This window comes from Musa acuminata, chromosome BXJ3-9 (genome assembly GCF_036884655.1).
Source record: "Musa acuminata AAA Group cultivar baxijiao chromosome BXJ3-9, Cavendish_Baxijiao_AAA, whole genome shotgun sequence".
Lineage (NCBI taxonomy): Eukaryota > Viridiplantae > Streptophyta > Magnoliopsida > Zingiberales > Musaceae > Musa > Musa acuminata.
Window position 1 is genome coordinate 39,612,059 of NC_088357.1, and position 18,498 is coordinate 39,630,556.

Below are 18,498 nucleotides of genomic sequence, written 5' to 3' on the forward strand. Positions count from 1 at the left end.
TAAAGTTTTAAGGGATTATTCAATCCTCTTTAAAAGTTTTTATTTTAGATTTAAACATATTAAAATTATATATATTTTATGTATTAAATACATAATATCTGATTTTTCATATTTGGATTAAGAATATTATTTTCTTATATTGTATTATCGTTTACCTTTTAATCTTATCTGGATTAAAATATACTATAAGTAGTTCAAAAAATATTTTTTAATCCTTTAAATGTTTTTTTTATTGTTAGATTCTAATATATTATTTGAAAATTTTTGATCCCTTTTAAGCTTTAGAATTTTATTATTTGATTAGATTATGTTGAAATTATCCATACATTATATGTATTGAAAGTATGATTTTTAATTCTTTTTGAATTACAAATATCATTTCCTTGTATTGAATTTTATATTTCAATCTTATTCTTTAATTTATGTTTTAATGTATTATGGTCGGTCAATATATATTGTTATAATTTGATATTGATGAAATTAGATATGAATATGGTTAAAATAGCTCGCAAGCTATACCTAATCCATTGGTTAGGTTACAACCCACTAGCTAGGCTAAATCAATAGACCAGGCCCAGCTTGTAGGCTAGACTCAACTCGCGGGTCAAGCCCTAGCCCGTAGGCTAACCCAGCCTAGCCCAACATGGGCAGTCATGTGCAATGCATATGATCAATCCGTGGGCTAAGGTTGGTCCAACCTAATATGAGGCATGCACAATCATGTGCAATGCACTAAACTAGTATATGAGCTGGCCTAGCCTAGCCCAATATTATTGTTGGATTTGAGCTCAAATATTGATTGAACTAAACCAAACTTAATTAGTCTATATCGATTTAGATTCTGAATTGATTGACTTATTCAAGTCAGTTTTACCTAATTTGAACCTAATTTAGTCCAAATTATACTAATATATGGTAGTTCCAGATCAGTTAAATGAGGATTAGAGATCGGTTCAACTAGGTTGTAGTTAAATCGAGTTTAATCTGATCGATTGAACTATGGTTTAAGTAAATTGAGGCTATTGATAGTATTTGACATGAATAATGTTTAAAAGAGATATTTTTGGTATATTATTTCATCCTGATGTAGACATGACCAGTATGAGATAGTGTTATTATCCTATTAAGGGTAAGTAGGGTAATTCCCTTCGGGGATTAGTAGGTCGTCGGATGTGGCAGTTGGATGGTATCTTCATTTGCTGTTGGGAAGAACATATCCCCACTTTAGCGTGTGAGGGACACCACTCCATCCGTTGTTGGGAGAGCGATATGAGTTTGCTTCCATCCGTTGTTGGGGGAGTACTCTTTCGGGTATTTTATATACATCAATGAGATTATTGATTTTTATCATGTTTTTATTTTGAGTTAACTTTTGGGGTTCCTACTTAGTGTTACTGATTTATCTTTATTTTTAATTTTCAGAACAATCTCCTACTAGCACTAAATTGAATTCCAACGGAGAATGGACATTCCTCTACCACTACGTAGAGCCACTTAGATGATTCATTGAGTTAACATCACTATATTTATTTTTTAACTTATTTAACAAATAAATAAATTATAATAAAATATTTATAAATTATGAATAAATTGATGTGTAGAAAGATGTGATCCCGAAAAAAAAAATCACACCCTATATTAAGTATTAATTTTGTTATTTTATAAGTTCTTACGCTAAAATTTTTTTTATTAGGTATAGTCATGACTTCGTCTCTTCTTGCTAATACTCATCATCCTTAAATTGCAATCAAAGTTTATAATTAATAAAATAAATGTTACTCGAGAGAATTTAACCTTCTCGATTGAGGTTTTCGAAAATGATGTCTGAGTCTCTCGTTAAGGTCCAAATAAAACTAGCATACTCCATCTTACCTTTTACATTATCAAATCCAAAAAGAGTAGGCGAATCATCGATCCATCATGCTAATTAATACAGATTAGTCACGGTAATAGCAAGATCTAATTAATGTAAATGAGAAAACAATAACACGAAGTACGAATTAAAGAGACGTTGCATGGTTCCTGTGAGAAGAGCTCACTTTCCTAAACCAGCGTTCTCCTTTTATACGGTCTTATGTGGTCACAAGAGACTTGGGCAACAAAGTACGTGATCACATTTAACATCACATCCAATCTATTTTACTTCCCGTGACCAACATTTAGAGCTTCGAGATGTGGTCTCAAAATGGCCTCGTAGGACAACTCATGCTATAGCCATCGTGGCTTCATTGGAGTGCAAGAATAGACAAGACGCCATGATATCGAGTGTAGATGTCAAGATAATGATTGTAGGAAAAAAAAAATCTCTAAATACATAAATAATTAAAGAAACATGAGAGAATAGGATTTAGAAATTATAACACTAATATATGTAAATATTATTAGTTGTTAAATTGACTTGATGGAAATGAATCGATCTATTTTGTTCTTCCAGTACTCTCTTTTCAAGATAAAACAAAGGTTATTAGATAATTCGAAATTAAAAAGAAAAGGGAAAACTTTTTCAAAGACTAAAAATGTTTGTGTTCTATGTTCCATGTTTTACATTTGATTTCTTATAAAAGGCAAATGAGCTTTTCGGTAGATGCTAGTAAGTGTCCATTTGATTAGTTTTAAAGAAAAATATTATTTTTATAATCCATCTCATGAGTGATGTGAGAGTGTTTTTTTATTAAGGAACCCACCTTTCCTACCTTAATATCATCGATACTGTTCCTCTAAAGGTGCTAAACATCTTACAAATTTTATTTTAATTTGAAATAGAGTTTTGATCTCTTTGTATGGACCATTTTCTTGTAAATATTCTAAGCTTATAGGGGATCAATAATTCAAAATGATCAAACAATTAGATTAGCATATAGCTTTTTAAAACAATGAGAAGGGGCTCATAGATTTATGAATAAAAAGAATATATGTAAAATCAACACTATATATATATATATATATATATTTTACGCTTATGAATTAAATAACAAAAAATATATATTTTTACACTATTAATGTGAATTTTAAATATAAATAACATGTGAATATATACATATATATTGAATTGATTAATAATTAAAAAGGGCTAAAAAGGAAAAAAAATAAATGTATAAACGAGTTGGTCTCTCTGGGCGACCGCTTCGAGCGGACGATTTCCCGGCCGCCTCGCCCCCCCTCCCTCCCCGCCCTCTCTCTCCCCTAATCCGCTTTGAACGCACGATTTCCCGGCCTTCTCCTCTTTCTCTTTCGGAGAGAACGCGAAAGAGAAGGAGATCTCTTTTGCAGATCTGCTTCCTCTTCCTCTGAGAGTTAGGGCTGCCGCTCCTTTCTGTTTTGCCTTCTCGGTGTCGTCGATGGCGGAGGTCTTTGATTTGGCTGCGGGACGTTTGTCTCGGATGCGCAGCTGAAGAAGCAGCGGGCGGCCGAGTTGGAGGCCGAGAAGAGAGTGAGGGGCTTTTTTCTTTTTACCTTTTTTTTTATCTTGAGTTCTGTGTTGTGGTGGGTAAGGGTGGAGGAGATCGGCGGAGGAGATGAGCGCGTCGAGGTTTATAAAGTGCGTCACGGTGGGGGACGGTGCCGTCGGCAAGACTTGCATGCTTATCTCCTACACCAGCAACACTTTCCCCACGGTGCGTGCTGAAAATTCCGATCTTTTTTTTTTTGTGTTCTTTTCTTGCTTCCGTCACCTTCTCGATATTTTCCTGTGGGAGGAAGACACTCGTGGTGTAGGGGAAAAAAAAAAAATCTGCTCTTGACGAGGTTGAATTTTTGTTGAAAAGGTTTTATTTGTTGTTCCCCTCTTGTTCGTAGTAAAATTCCTTCTGAGGGAAATTTCAAATCCCTAGGGTTCTCAGGTGTATAATTTGACGATACGAAGAATTGTGGGATTATTCTATTCAAATTTGTGGATTGCTGATTAGAAAAAGGGGCTTTGTGATAGAAAATGGTACGCTTGAACTAATTAGGACGTATTTCAGGACTGACGTATGTGAATTATACGGATGTGTCTTTATTATGCATAGCATAAAGAAACCTCTGAATCTTTCTTTTTTTTTTTTGGAAATGATGTTGAAAATAGCAGTAGTTTGAAGATCTGGAGACGCCAGAATGATTCCTGGTTCTGTTTTCTTGAAAAGTTTGATATTTTATTGGTTTACGAGGAAAGCTGTCCATATGTTTGAGGGCTATGTTGATTTCTCTAATCCCAAAGAATCCGTTAGTTTCTGTCGAACATTGTATTGTATGCCATGCTGCAAAATATGTGGCAACACCATTTCACTTAGTTGTTCCATTCAAGCATCCAATCCACCTTCTTTTTCATCATGTGGGGAAAAAATGTTATCTTTTTAATGGAAAATCATTAATGCTTCTAGTAACTGTCTTTATGGACCAATTAAGCATCGTATCCACCTTCTTTTTCATTATCTGGTGACAGAAGTGTGGTCTCTATAATGGCAATCTTTTAATATCTTTATTAACTGTTAGTTTGCACTTTATGGACCATAACTTTAGACTTTTGCCTCTTTGAAAGAGGATTTTCATTCAAGACGATCATTTCTTGATAAATTTTTATTGTTAATTTTGTCTTTGAGGGATGAGAATGTGCAAATCATGGCCTTATAAGTCCTGAATTAGGATTTTTAACTCAAGGCTTTTATTCCTAGAGGAGACTATCATTGTTAAGTCCACATTTTGAGGGACGAGAGTTTATGGAGGCCTACAATTGCAGATACTTATATTCCTTATCTTCTGAACAGGATTATGTTCCTACCGTTTTTGACAATTTCAGCGCAAATGTAGTGGTGGATGGTAACACAGTTAACTTAGGTTTGTGGGATACTGCAGGTACATTGAATTTTATTTCTCTCTTTTGCCTGTTGATTCTCTCCTTTTTTGTTTTAATCCCTGCATTCCTTGTATATTTTAGTTTCCACACTAGTAAAATATTATGTTTTCTTTAAACAGGCCAAGAGGATTACAATAGATTAAGACCTTTGAGCTACCGTGGTGCAGATGTTTTCTTGCTTGCTTTCTCTCTCATTAGTAAAGCCAGCTATGAAAATGTTGCCAAGAAGGTGATGGATTTTGCCTCATTCTTACATCTTTGTTTAAAAGTATCCAACTTGTTACAAAAAAGGTGCATGGTTTGCTGATTCCTTTTTTTCCTCTTTTTTTTTTATTCTGATTTCTCAGTGGATTCCTGAGCTAAGGCACTATGCACCTGGTGTGCCCATAATTCTTGTTGGAACAAAGCTTGGTAATGTTATTATGATATTTTAATTTGTTTCACTTCTTATTTTCATTTTTCTTGTTATGGTTATGGTGGAATTTGACTTGGTGACTTAGAAGTCTCCTATCCGCTTTGTGTACAAGTATCAGATTCAAGATTAGTTGCTTTTGAATTTTGTTTTGAGGGTTGGTAGTTATGAGCCAGACAGAACTTTGACAACTATATGTTCAGTGCAAAATGAATGGAGAGAAAGTAAGGATGGCTTGGAGCAACCATTGCTAGTGGACAAAGAACATACAATAGTTTGATTTCTGTTACAACTCTGAGAAGACTGATTACAGACTTATGGAAATATCAGCGACCTTTAAGATTAGGACCAAATTTATTCAACATGATTTTGTACCTGGTCAAGACTTATGTTGACTCAACACTAGCTCGACCCTAACCTATGCAACCCAAAGTAGTCATGTAACTTTTTGAAACTTGGATCTGTTGTGTTTACTTTTCTTGTTATCTGTGAGGATTGTGGTTTGTCCAGGTTTTTTTGACACATGCTTGCGGTGAAGTTGCTACAGAATTAAATTGCAATGCTTTGATGTTTATCCTTGCACATCCTACACTGATGATGATACTGACAATAGTGTATAATCATTGTTGATCTTCACCCTGTTGAGCTACTATGATTCGCTGAGCATTATTTCTTTATGAACGACCGGTCACATTTAGCTTTTATCATCTTCTTATATCGTCTTCTCTTGCATCTTAGAACTGTCATTTGAGTTATTTTTCATAGAGTTGATTGTGTATGAATGTTTCCTGTTGGAGGTATATCAAGTTGGCTTACAAAGTCGGAAGTATATGACGTGTTCTTATTTAGCATTTGAGAACTTGGTGATACTAATAGGATCATTTTTATGTAATTCTATAGGTGATTTTGGTGTCTTTCCCAAAATAAGGATGTGCAATATGGTGGTGTATGAGCATGACAAGTTCAATTAGATATAATCAAGTTAGTTTGAGCTTAGGTTCAAGTTATCTAAATCTTTTTTTTATTTTTTAGAAAATTTCAAATGTATTTTAGTCATTAATTTTATGGTAGTTTTCTTGTGCCTTTAGAGTCATATCAACTGTCAGATTAGGATTTAGGGAGTTGCAAAGGCCTCCTTATGTAGGATTTCTTATATTATGATTTTTTTCAAACATAAATTTATCTTGGATTATGAAATCTATAGTGGTTAACAATACAAGTCTTGTACTGGTGGAATTTGATTAATGATATTTTCTTGGCTGATCGGATATTATATGTTTCTTCAGTTTGGACCTATTTGAATACAAGGAAAAGGGTAGAATCTTTTTTTCAGTAAATTTTTTCCATAAAAAATTAGTTGGAGTTTGGTTTATAGGAAATAGGAATGAAAATCAATTTCCTTTTCCTTTTCCGAGTTTGAGGTGTAGGAAATGATTCGTATGGGGTTTGGGTTTGACGATCCGTCGACTCGATACCACCTTTCGGATGGAGGTTTTGGCTGAGGAGAGAACTATTGTTAGATGACCAAGTGTAAAATCGAAAAAAGAACAACCTCTATTGTTTGTAACGTAAGAGTGCTAACTATAAGATTTAAGGCGATGAAATTAAAAGTGTGTAAAGAGACTAATAGGTACGTAGAGTGTAGGTTGTCTTTGAACAACACTTGGGTGCTCTCGGTAGATTATATTTCATCGTCGGTTTCGGTCTCCTCCTCTCTCACTACTGGAACCTCTTCCTAAGGTTTGGTCATTAGGCAACAAGCGTTGGCGACTTCTCACAGCAATTGGGCAGAGCTTGATGCAAAGCTTCGACTGTTGGAACTCGAGGAAGAAGTCTACGGCCAGAAGGATTGGCTGCACCGCGTAAAGTTCCTTCTCTCTTCTCCTCTCTTCTCTCTTTTGATATTGGAACAATTAAGGCTGGTTGGGCTCTTGCTAGAGACTATTTTGATTGCCTTTAGAGTTTAGATGTTGACACACCCCTTGTTTTATAGGGTAAGGGGTGCCTCAGGTCCTTAGGGTTTAATGACTTTCTTTGAAGGGCACGCATAGATAGTACTTTCCTTGTAGGGTTGCTAAACCCCCTTGTTTGGTGGCTACCCCTATTTCGGTGAGGGCTTCCCTAATCCGAGTCCTATTAGGATTTGGATTGAGCTAAGTGGGTTGTTTGGACTTGGGCTTTACTTGACCAAACATGGCTTCGAGTATTCAAGAGGCCCTTGGATAGGGGTCGGCCAAACTAGTTGAATGGTGTTAAGATCGTCTTTGATTATGACTCCCCTAGTTAGGTGATTCACGTCCCATTGAATCTTGCTTTGAAGTTTGGAAAACTTAGCTTCGGTAGCTTCTTTGGAGAATCATCTTGTTGCACTTGGTTTTTACTCCTTGCGTCCAATTTGGAAGACAACTTTGATGCCTTGCCGGGTGGTAGTGAACTTCTCGACGATAGTGTCTTTTTCAAGTGGCTTCTCTTGGTCGGTCACCAAGTCTTCGATGGATGATAGCGTCTCATTCATCTCATCATCTAACATCAAATGCTCGAACGATTTCAAGTTCTCGACGTTCACAACAGAGTACATCTCCATATAAGGTGGCAACTCGAGTTGGCATGCATTATTTTGAATCCGCTCCAAGACTTTGAACAGTCCATATCAGATGGCCTTTAGCTTCTTTCCTTCTCTTTTGAGTCTTTCTTTCCCAAAGTGTAGCAAAAAAAGGTCTCCTTCATGGAATCGTCCTTTGACACGGTGTCGATTGTGTCATTTGTATTTTTGTTGGCTTCGTTGAAATTGCTTCACAATCTCTTCATGCACCTTGTGGATGTTCTCTAGAAATTTCTAGGCTTGTTGTGTTGCATTGCTTTTTGTTGGATGTAACTGATTCTGAATCGATTATAAATTGCAGATCGAAAGAACTTTGCGATAAATAACTCGAGCATACCTCGAATGGTGATTTGTTACTAGAATTGTGCATCGCTCGATTGAAAGCAAACTAAAGGTACGATAAGCTTTCATCCCATGTCTTCGAGTGTCGAAGTTGTATTCTCGAAGGAGATGAGCCATAGTGCGGTTCACTATGGTTTAGCCGTCGATTTGTGGATGGAAGGCTGTGCTCTTTTCCAGTTTGGTGTCCATAAATGAATTCCAAAAGTTGGTCAAGAAATGCTTGTTACGGTTGAACACAATGGAACTCCGAAGGCTGAAGTGTGTCCACATGTGTTAGAAGAATAATTGGGCTATTCCTTCTCCAGTGATTATCTTCTTGCTAGGCATGAGCACCACCATTTTCGATAACTTATCGACCACCACAAAGAGATAGTTGTGTCACTGTCTCATCGTAGGGAGACTTCCCAAGAAGTCCATAGATACGCTTTTTTATGGTTGTGATGGAACGGGCAATAGAGTGTACAATTCTAATTTTCGATTGGTCGACTTTAAAGTGTTGCAAAGGACACATCCTCGCACGAACTACGCCACATCTTGCTGCATCCGAGACTAGTAAACATGTCATTGTAGGTTCATCAAAGTCTTGTTCACACCAAGTGTTTTACGACTTTTGATGAGTGTGCTTGTTGGATCTAATTCACGTGATTTGCTTTCTGCGGTATGCAAAGCTAAGCACCCTTGTAGAGCACTCCTTGGAGAATGAATTTCATGTCAATTCTTGATTTGACTTTCTCCATGATGTCTTTAAATTTTGGGTCTTCAATGTATATGTTTGCATAGTCTTCGTGAAAACTAGATTCGTCCTACATATGCACTGACAAGTAAAGACTCACGATCGAGGATCATGGAACATGTCAGCTACCTTGTTTTGCCCACCCTTTTGTACTTGATCACTAAGTTGAATTGTTGCAGATATGACATCCACTTCGTATGCCGTGCTTGCTACAATTTGGATTACATTCAAAGGTATTGAACTGGTCGATGGTTGGTGTAGACAATCGTCTCCTTCCCCAAAAGATACACACGCTAATGTTTGATTGTTTGGTGTGGCGTGAGCAATTCTTTGTCATAAGCGGGATAAGACTTCTGAGATCCTAGGAATATCTTAGAGTGGTATGCCATGGGTCGGCCATCTTGCATCAAAACATCTCCTATTGCATATTTCAATGTGTCCACCTCTAACTGGAATGGTCGTTGCAGACTTGGTAAGGTTAGCATGGGCGCCTCACTAGAACGTATCATCATGCTTTTCCATCCACTTGAATCTTTGCCTTGCCTTGGTGAGGGAATGTAAATGAGTTGCAAGAGTAGAGAAGTTTTGGAGAACTTACTAGGTATTGGTGTGTTCCTAGAAAGCTTTAAATTTCTGTGATCGTCCTTGGTTTTGGCCACTCTCGGATTGCCTTGACCTTGTTTGAGTCGATCGTCGATCTAGATTCTTCCTCCACCAATGATGAAGCCAAGGTTGATGAGCTTTCTTTTACCAAATTCGTATTTCTTTAGGTTGAGTCGCAGTTGGTGTTTCATCAAGACCTTGTTTGAGTCGCTTGTGTTCAACATGTTCTTTTTGCTATAGATGATGTCATCGAGGTGGACGATGACGAAATCTCCGATATAATGACAGCACATCGTCCATGAGTCGCATGAAGGTGGTCGATGCTTTGCATAGGCCGAAAGGCATCACCAACTACTCGAACAACTCGTTGTCTTGAATGTTGTTTACCAGGTATATTCTTGGATTCAAACTTGATATCCTGATTTGAGATCTAGCCTTGAGGAGACTATGGTAGGTTGTAGTTGCTCTTGCAAATCGTTGATCCGTGGCAACGGTTATTGATTCTTCATTGCGATCTTGTTTAAGGCACGATAGTCGGCGCACATGTGCTAACCTTTGTCTTTCTTTGGCGCTATCACCATCGGTGAGCCATCGGTGAGCCACAAGGGGAATTGCTTGGTTGAATGACACCACTCTCGATTAGCTCAACAACTTTCTTTGGATTTCGTCGTTCTCCATGATCGAACTCTGGTACATGCTAAGATACAACAAAGGTCGAAAATAAGCTAGATTTCGTGCTCCACTAGGCATCGTAGGGGAAGACCAACTGTGTTCTTCAAAAAGATTTGGATACTTGCTTATGGCTACTGTAGGCCTTTGTTTTTTGTGGTTTTGTGTGCCGAAGTCAAGGCTAATGTTTGTGTCACTACTGTAATTGGCCGGTTGAGTAGGAGCACAAACTTTCGGCATGCGTCCACCATCCTCTTTGCTTGGGCGATCAATACTAAGTTGATTGGTTATCTGCTTCTGTCCTTCTTGACGATGAACTTCTTTTTGTCCTTTCAGAACATGTATTGTTGGGGCCGATGATAGTAGATGGCTTCTTGGTCCCACAAGCACGGACTCCCGAAGATGACTTGACATATGTTGAGGGGCACCACCTCGTATGTCACCTTGTCGTTGTACTTGTTGGTGATCGCAAATTTGAATTTGCATTGGTGATCTATTTTCATCTCGACGTATTTGTGGATCCACACCAAAGGATATGACTTTATAGAGGAGTGGTCTCGAGTCCCAGCTTTTGCATCAAGCTTGCTGAGATAAGGTTCTTTTGGCTTCCAGTGTCGACGATTGCATCTGTTACACTAGTATCTTGAGAGTGAACCATTTTTCTCGAACTTCTAGATTGAGAGTCGGATTCGAGTCTATATCCTTTGGTCTAGCCATTAGCGAGAGACTCGGATTCGAGTGTGAAGCCGGTGCTAGTTCGATTTGATATCTCCTTGGTCGCGATTGCTGTATACTGATTCTAATTGTTCTTCCACTTAATCGGGAAGAGTTTAAGTTTGACCTTCCAACACTTCTCTCGTGATTCTGATTCTGATTGATCATAGAATAAATCGTTTCTTTTGGAAGAAGATGTGGCTTTATGGCTCTCGGTGTTCTTAGCTTTCGGGTGCTTCCCTTAGCCTTCTTCCCATTCTTCTCAATACAAGTTCTATTCTTCTTCTCAATTGTCACTGCCATCACACTTGTCGTCGTGAAGTCGTGAGTTTTAAAGAGGCGTAGTTCTGTGTTGATTTGGGCATGGAGGCCGGTGGTGTATTTCATCACTATCGAGTGAATGTCAAGGGAGATACTGAGTGCTATCGCTTGTTGTCGAAATCGACGGTGCATTCTTGCACATAATGGTCCCTTCGCATAGGTAGTGTCACTTCCTCCATCTTTCTTTGAGATACCCCATAGGATAAAATTCTTGTATGAGCCTTTTGAATCGTGTCCATGACACGTCTTCGTCGTCGTTGGTTCAAAGATAGGCTTTCTACCATGCGAGAGCTTGTCCAATCAACTTGAGTTGCACAAGCATCATCCTATCCTCTCTGTTGTAATCATATAGATCAAAGTAAGTATCGAGTTGATAAATCCATGAGTCTAATACCTCAGTGTTGATCGAGCCATCGTAGGAGGGTATGTTTATGCGTGCCTCAGCTCAAAATGGTTGAGTTCTTGCTGCGATATTTTGTTTGACAATATCTTCTTCCTGATTGCACATCTCTGATGGAGACGACTCTCTCTCCTTTGTAGTGACATTCTTTGCTTGGTCATCTTTCGCTATAGGGTTGGTTTGGCTTGACCCTCTCTTTCTACTGGGCTAATATTGCCATCTGGGCAGTAAGGTTGACCAAGGCTATTGGGTTGTTGGCCACCATCCCGTTGGTGTTTCTTCCTCCGGGTGAGTATATCGTGAACTCCAACTCTTGTAGTTTTTGGTTTAATCTTTCATATTTGTGTCTCATGGTCACCATCCACGAGTTCATTGCTATGATATCACTTGATCTATATGGGGTTCAGTTCGATGATCCATCGACTTGATATCATCTTTCGGATGTAACTTTTGGCAGAGAGAACTACTGCTAGAAGCTCAAGCATAAAATCGAAAAAAGATCAACTTCTATTGCTTATACAGCTAAAGTGCTAACTACAAGACTTGAGGCAATAGAATTAAAAGCACATAAGGAGATTAATAGGTGCATAGAATGCAGATTGTCTTTGGACAACACTTGAGTGCTCTTGGCAAATTGCTTGTCGTTGCCGGTTTCAGTCTCCTCCTCTCTCGTTGTTGGAAGCACCTCCTGAGGTTTGGACAACAAGCATCAGGCGTTGGGTGCTTCTCACTGCACCTGGGCAGAGCTTGGTGTAAAGCTTTGTCTGTTATAACTCATGGAAGAAGGCTACGGCTGGAAGGACTGGTTGCACCTTGCAGAGTTCCTCCCTTCTCTCTTCTCTTTTCTCTTCTCCTTTCTTCTTTCTTTTGAGGTTAGAATAGCTAGGGCTGGTTGGGCTCTTGATGGGACTTTGTTTGATTGCCTTTAGATTGGGGTACATCCCTTGTTTTATAGGGTAAGGGATGACCCAAGTCCTTAGAGTTTAAGGACTTTCCTTGTAAAGTGTGCATAACTAGTACTTTCCTTGTAGGGTTGCCACACCCCCTTTACTTGGTGGTTGCTTCTATTGGGGTGTGGGCCTTCCTAATCCGAGTCATATTAGGACTTGGATTGAGTTAAGTGGGCTGCTGAGACTTGGGCTTTGCTTGGCCAACCAGGGATTTGAGTCTTCAAGGTGCCCTTGTATAGGGGTCGGCCAAATTGGTTGAATGGTGTTGAGATCGTCCTGATCAGGAAAAGAAGTTATTTTGTGTTAGGAAGAACCGTTGGAAAGACATAAGCAGGGGGGGTCTTAGAGAAACCTTTTCAATCTCTAGAGAAAATGAGTGAAACGAAAGGCTATTTTAATAAAAATCTGAATTCTTGTTTCCAGATTTTTTTTGGTCAAACATTGGAAAAGAAGGTTTTGTGGTATAATAGTTTCCCATTGAAGTTTCCATGCAATGAAACACATGCTTATCTATATAACTTTTTACTATCTGTTTGTTTTTTCTAGTTTTGTCTCTTTTTTTCATTTATCTTATCAAAAGAACTTAGTTCTTCCCTCTTGTAGCGTCATTTCCTATTGGATCTATTTTTTTGTTTTCTCATTGCCCTCTATGTTCTTGATCCTTTTCGTTATTATAAGACTAAGGTTTGCAGAACTTGGTGAAAAGTTGAATATTTTATTAGCCTTTGGTTGTCTAAGGTTTAGATTTTTCCTTCCCTCCATATGCTTCCCAAACAAGTTAAATGTCAGGTAAAGAATTGGTGTATATTGTCCCTCTTTATGAAGCTTTCTTTATGAAGTTGGTTGTGAAGGATGCTTCTGAAATTACTTGCATGAAGTTCGTATAACCAAATTATAGTGTTCATATGGAATGTAATCTTTGGTTTAGAATCAAACATCACAATGTCATAGAGGAAAGCAGTTAGCAAGGGATACTAATAAAGATTTATGTTGGCACTTCACTGAACAAACAAAGGAGCCTGGGCGAATGTTAGAGATCTATAACAATAGATGAGTCAAAGCTGTGTTTTTTCTCCATTTTTTTTGAAATAGTTGACACTTTATTGGTTGGCTATGTGACTGATGATAAGATATGTTCTATCTGAGCAAAATAATGTCTACATGATATTTGAGCATGTCAGGTCTTTGATGATGATCGTGTTTAGAATGAAGCAGAATCGTTTTTATGATATTTGGCAATGAGGCAGTGAACATCAAATGGAAAAATGAATATCATGCATTTTGGTTAAGTTGCCTTGAAAATCCTTTGGCTAGCCAAAGGATTTTCAAGAGTTTATCTAAGGATAACTCTGCAGACTGGAATGCTTGATTGATTGAACTACATAGAAAAGATCCCTAGTCAATTATTTATGTAATTTTCGTCAGTCCATCTATGTACAGTTTGAGGTGAAATTCTCATACACAGTTCACAGAAGCGGAGTCATTTGATTTATGTATCTCACTAAAGTTTTTGATTATTTTGAGGAACGTTTTGACACTAAGATGATGGCGCATGATATTCACACTAAATGGATGCAATTGGTAACACTTAGAAGAGTTGGGTGGAACTGGAAAAATTAGGGTTAATTGAGGAAATAAGTATGATGATTTAGTTGAATATGTCTATGAAAACTTGACAAAGTTCAAAGGCATGTATAGACCTAGTTATGCTCACATTTTTTCTCGGTTAATATATATTGTGCAATATGTAGCATATTCAAGGGAATCTTCCTTATGTGTGCACAAGTTCCCTTCTTTTTCTTAACTCTGGTTTAATGAATGTTTTATTGTTTTTAATTGCTGACAATGAAAACACAGGGGAGATATTAATGTCGACAGGGATGCTACACTAGTTTCTTGTTGTCACATATATGATGATTTACATCTTCAGAGTGCCAAGTGGTGATCTTCGTGCAAAAGAGCTAATATTTGGGTGATGGAATTCCAATAGAGCACATATTTTCTACAACATTGTTGTCTCACATATTTTGCTTCAAGCTTATTCATTGTCTTTCTTCTATGGAATTAATTGTATATAACTTTTTATGTTTAACAATGCTACATTGCAGCCCGTCTTATGGCTTCACAGTTTTCTCATGTGACAATAACTGCAATGGATTTGTTTGCAGATCTTCGGGATGAGCAGCAGTTCTTTATAGATCACCCAGGTGCTGTTCCCATAAGTACCGCTCAGGTAAATTTGTTGACATGTTAGAAAGCTTAACCATGTTCCTATGTCAATATGCATCTTATTTGTGTTTTTTCAATCAGAATTTCTTACAATAATAAGTGGCTCTCACAATGTTCTAGGGGGAGGAGCTGCGGAAGCAAATAGGTGCTGCTTCGTACATAGAGTGCAGTTCAAAGACTCAGCAAGTGTGTTCCCCTAATTTTTCCTCTTGATCGTTTTTAATCCATTTCCATTTTTCTGATGGATTCCTGCCGCAATGTAAAATGATGTGATGTAGAATGTCAAGGCGGTATTCGATGCGGCCATCAAGGTCGTGCTTCAGCCACCCAAGCAGAAGAAGAAAAAAAAGCAACAGAAAGGTTGCTCCATATTGTGATAATCTAGCATGCAAAAGGTGGTAGCCAGCGATTTATTCGAGCGACTCGTTCAAATTCAGGGAATTTGGTACCAGCACACAACCAACAAATGCAGCAGCATTATCAGTGCGTCAAATGGTTTGTTTCTCCTTTTGACTTTGGTGATCTGCAATTGACCTGGCAAAGCATGTTCCTTCTTCGGATGACTAGTTCACATTAATGTTAGGGACTGTTGTTTGGATTTATTTTCATTGCACTAAGATGGTATACTGAGTTTATTGTATTTCAATTTGTTCACTTAAATGGCTTTTTAAGTTTGCAATAGTTGCTTGCTTTGAGGATTTTTCTTCAAAATCACCAGAATCTGGGTGTCACAACTGGAATGCTTGGCTTGATCCTCAAGTTTTCCCTGGTTCTTTCCTTGTCATTTTGTTCAGGATGATATGGTTTATTTGCTAATTCTACTTTTCTATTGACCTTATAGTTACTACTTGCGCACATGCTTGCTTGATTACCAGAGGCCATTTTATCTTCTGTCATGCTTGCTCATCGCTGCTTGAATTTTTTGTTCTTTTGAACCATAAGCTGTTGAACTCATTTCATTAGACTTTTTCTTGTTAAATGAGCCTCATCTCCCTGATTGTTAATTTTAGATCATAACTTAATTTTAATATATGTTTTCCCCTTCTTTTTGACACCTGAGATGGATGATGATGCTATGGAGACTCTTTGCTTCAAATAAAGTATTAGTCTTTTTTTGACCATTGCGAATAAAGTACACCTGATTTTTGAACTGCAAGTAAATGCCAAAACCTCTGATTTCTTCTTCTTTTTCTTCAACTTCCACCCATGGCTGTAAAACTTTTATTTCACCGTTCACCCCCTTCAACAAATGATCTCTGTATATGCGCCCTCAACTCTCTCTCATCCCAACCAGGTAGTCCTCTCTCTCTCCCCTGTCAACTATTATGCACAGGTGAGGTAGCTTTCCACTTCACTGACCATGATCTGTTCTTTTATTTTTATGTTTTTTGGATGGTGGTGCTTTTGTTGATAATAATGATGATAAAGATGATGCTATTATTCTTGCTATTGTTGATAGAGCTAACGATAATGATAATTAAGATAGTGATGTTAATCATTTATTGTTGTGGTTGGCGTTGTTAATTCTTGTTGTTGTTCTTGATACTATTGCTGTTGGAAGGTATACATACGGACACCATGGATAGATGTAGATTTGACATATTAGAATAAAAATGATGACAAGGGATGATGTACCCTTTAATGTAACCATTTCAATCCAAATAATAAATACTCCAACCAGTTAAAACCGATCGTGTAGGTGTGTGCATGCTGAGGAACTCCACCTCCTACATTGATCGAGTGGTAACGAGCAGACTACCTCAATAATTACATATGCATTCAAACTTCAAATAACTTGAAAAGACGATAAATCATATTTATCAGAATCGAATCAAACATCGATTAGGTCGAATCTAAGTCATTCAATCATTAGTTGATCCCATGGATGTATGTTTAATATTTTTAAAATATAATTATGTCTCATATTCGAAACATAAAAATATATAAAATTTAACAAATAGATAAAAAAAAACATTAGGTCGGAAAGGACGATGACAAGAGAAAAGATATCATATAAAGCCATCAAACAGCTAATTTTTACCATCTTATACAACATCATTAAAACCTGTCCAAGTCAATCTAATCCAAAAAACTAAAAAAAAGAAAACATTTAATGAATAAATAAAAGAACAACGGCTAGAAATACAATAATGCAAGGTTAATAAACACAGAGTGCGACCACTGGCAAACGTAAAGAACATAGACCATTATGCAACTAAAATGCTGTACTTTTGTTCTTGGAATTTGCCATATCAACACAAGCACAAACCAAACAGCATCGCGAGAATTATACATGTTGGAAGAAGGCAAACACTGCAGACGTATACATGTACACACGCGTACCTAAAACTGGTCTGTTCTTTGTTGGACGACTCTGCTATATGTAGGCGATCACAAATCTGGAACACTTGAGCTTACTGTGGACAATGGAAGTGTAGGATTTGCTGGTGAAAGGAAACTTCTCTCTATCAGTTCTCTCACTCAAAACGGAGCTGTTAAGGTTCTCTGCAGCGTAGGCTTGGAAGCCGTGGGGTTCTGAGCAGCCACTGTCATGCGCAGCTGCCGCAAAGGTTGAAGAATCTTGTAAGAAAGCATAGGATCGTTTTGTTTGATAGTGGTAAAGATTACCTGTTCGGACTCTCGCTTCAGCATCTCGTTCTCATTCAGCAGACGTGCGGCTTCTAGCTCTAGCTCGTTCCTGTAGGCCTGTCTCGTAGAAGGCGCTCAAGATTAGAGTCCTTGAACCCGTTTGAGAAGAAGGAGAGGGGATAGCACCTGTTTCCTGGCCCTAGATCGAGCCGCCGACTCTCGATTCTTGATCATCCGCTTCTTCCTTTGCTCGACGCCGCTTTGTCTGTCAACGCTCCGGTTCGGCCGCTTCTCCGGCGACCGCTTCTTCGTTGACTCAGACTGTGCTGCGTTACTGCCACTGGCACTGGCACTGGCGTTGAGATCATAGCCAAAGAACTGCCGGGAGTTGTCAGAGGTGGGACTGAGCGAAGCAGGAGGACTGTGGGTGCTCGGAGAAGAAGCTCGATTTTCTGCTTTGAAGGCATCGGCGATGAAGTCCTGCAGCATGACGGCTCGAAAGGAGGAGATGGTGGTGGCGGGGTGGAAGGCGAGGACGGGAGTTGAAGGCACGTCTTGGTGGAGAGTGCTGAGGCTGATGTCTTTCCATACCTCTTCCATGTTCCTTCCCGGCATCAGGTAGGGGAAGCTTCAAAGCATCTCAAGACCTGGAGGAAGAGGAGATCACTCCATTGTAGGCCCGAGGGAGCAGAATTTGGTACATGAAAGCATCAAATTTGCTGTTGCTTAGGAAGCTTTGCTAATTGATCAGTACTTAGGAGCCTCGTGCTGTTGTTTCCATGGTTGGTGTCATATGGCGTGCACTGCCCTTTCTCCATCTCTCTCTCAACCCATGCATGGATGGATGCATATTCGACGGAGCATGAAGAAAGAAAGGTTAGAAACGGAATAATGACTCTCTATCTCTCCTCCCATACTGGTACATTCTTCTCTATGCTTGCCATGTTGCGTCGTAAGATTCGCATGCTTTTGTCTCCTCCAATCTCTGAAGTCATTTGTGATCATTAGTACGTACCAGTTTGTGCACTTCTCATGTGATTGACACACATGTACTGGATTCTATGTGCTGCAACAGTTGTAACAACAGCAGACTTCACTCACTC

The 18,498-nt window shown here is 38.4% G+C and overlaps 2 protein-coding genes across 2 annotated transcripts; one reads left to right on the top strand and one right to left on the bottom strand.

Annotated features, from left to right (window-relative positions):
• The first annotated feature begins 3,139 nt into the window (after window positions 1-3,139).
• Window positions 3,140-15,487, top strand: LOC135649645 (rac-like GTP-binding protein 5). Its single transcript, XM_065168225.1, has 7 exons — window positions 3,140-3,614; window positions 4,743-4,830; window positions 4,951-5,060; window positions 5,179-5,242; window positions 14,746-14,810; window positions 14,927-14,992; window positions 15,085-15,487. The coding sequence occupies exons 1-7, from the start codon at window positions 3,516-3,518 to the stop codon at window positions 15,181-15,183; spliced, it is 591 nt and encodes a 196-aa protein (XP_065024297.1). The 5' UTR covers window positions 3,140-3,515; the 3' UTR covers window positions 15,184-15,487.
• Window positions 15,488-17,287: 1,800 nt separating this feature from the next.
• Window positions 17,288-18,211, bottom strand: LOC135649064 (bZIP transcription factor 27-like). Its single transcript, XM_065167162.1, has 3 exons — window positions 17,582-18,211; window positions 17,435-17,512; window positions 17,288-17,365 (listed from the first exon to the last, which is right to left on the bottom strand). The coding sequence occupies exons 1-3, from the start codon at window positions 18,008-18,010 to the stop codon at window positions 17,288-17,290; spliced, it is 585 nt and encodes a 194-aa protein (XP_065023234.1). The 5' UTR covers window positions 18,011-18,211.
• Window positions 18,212-18,498: the final 287 nt, after the last annotated feature.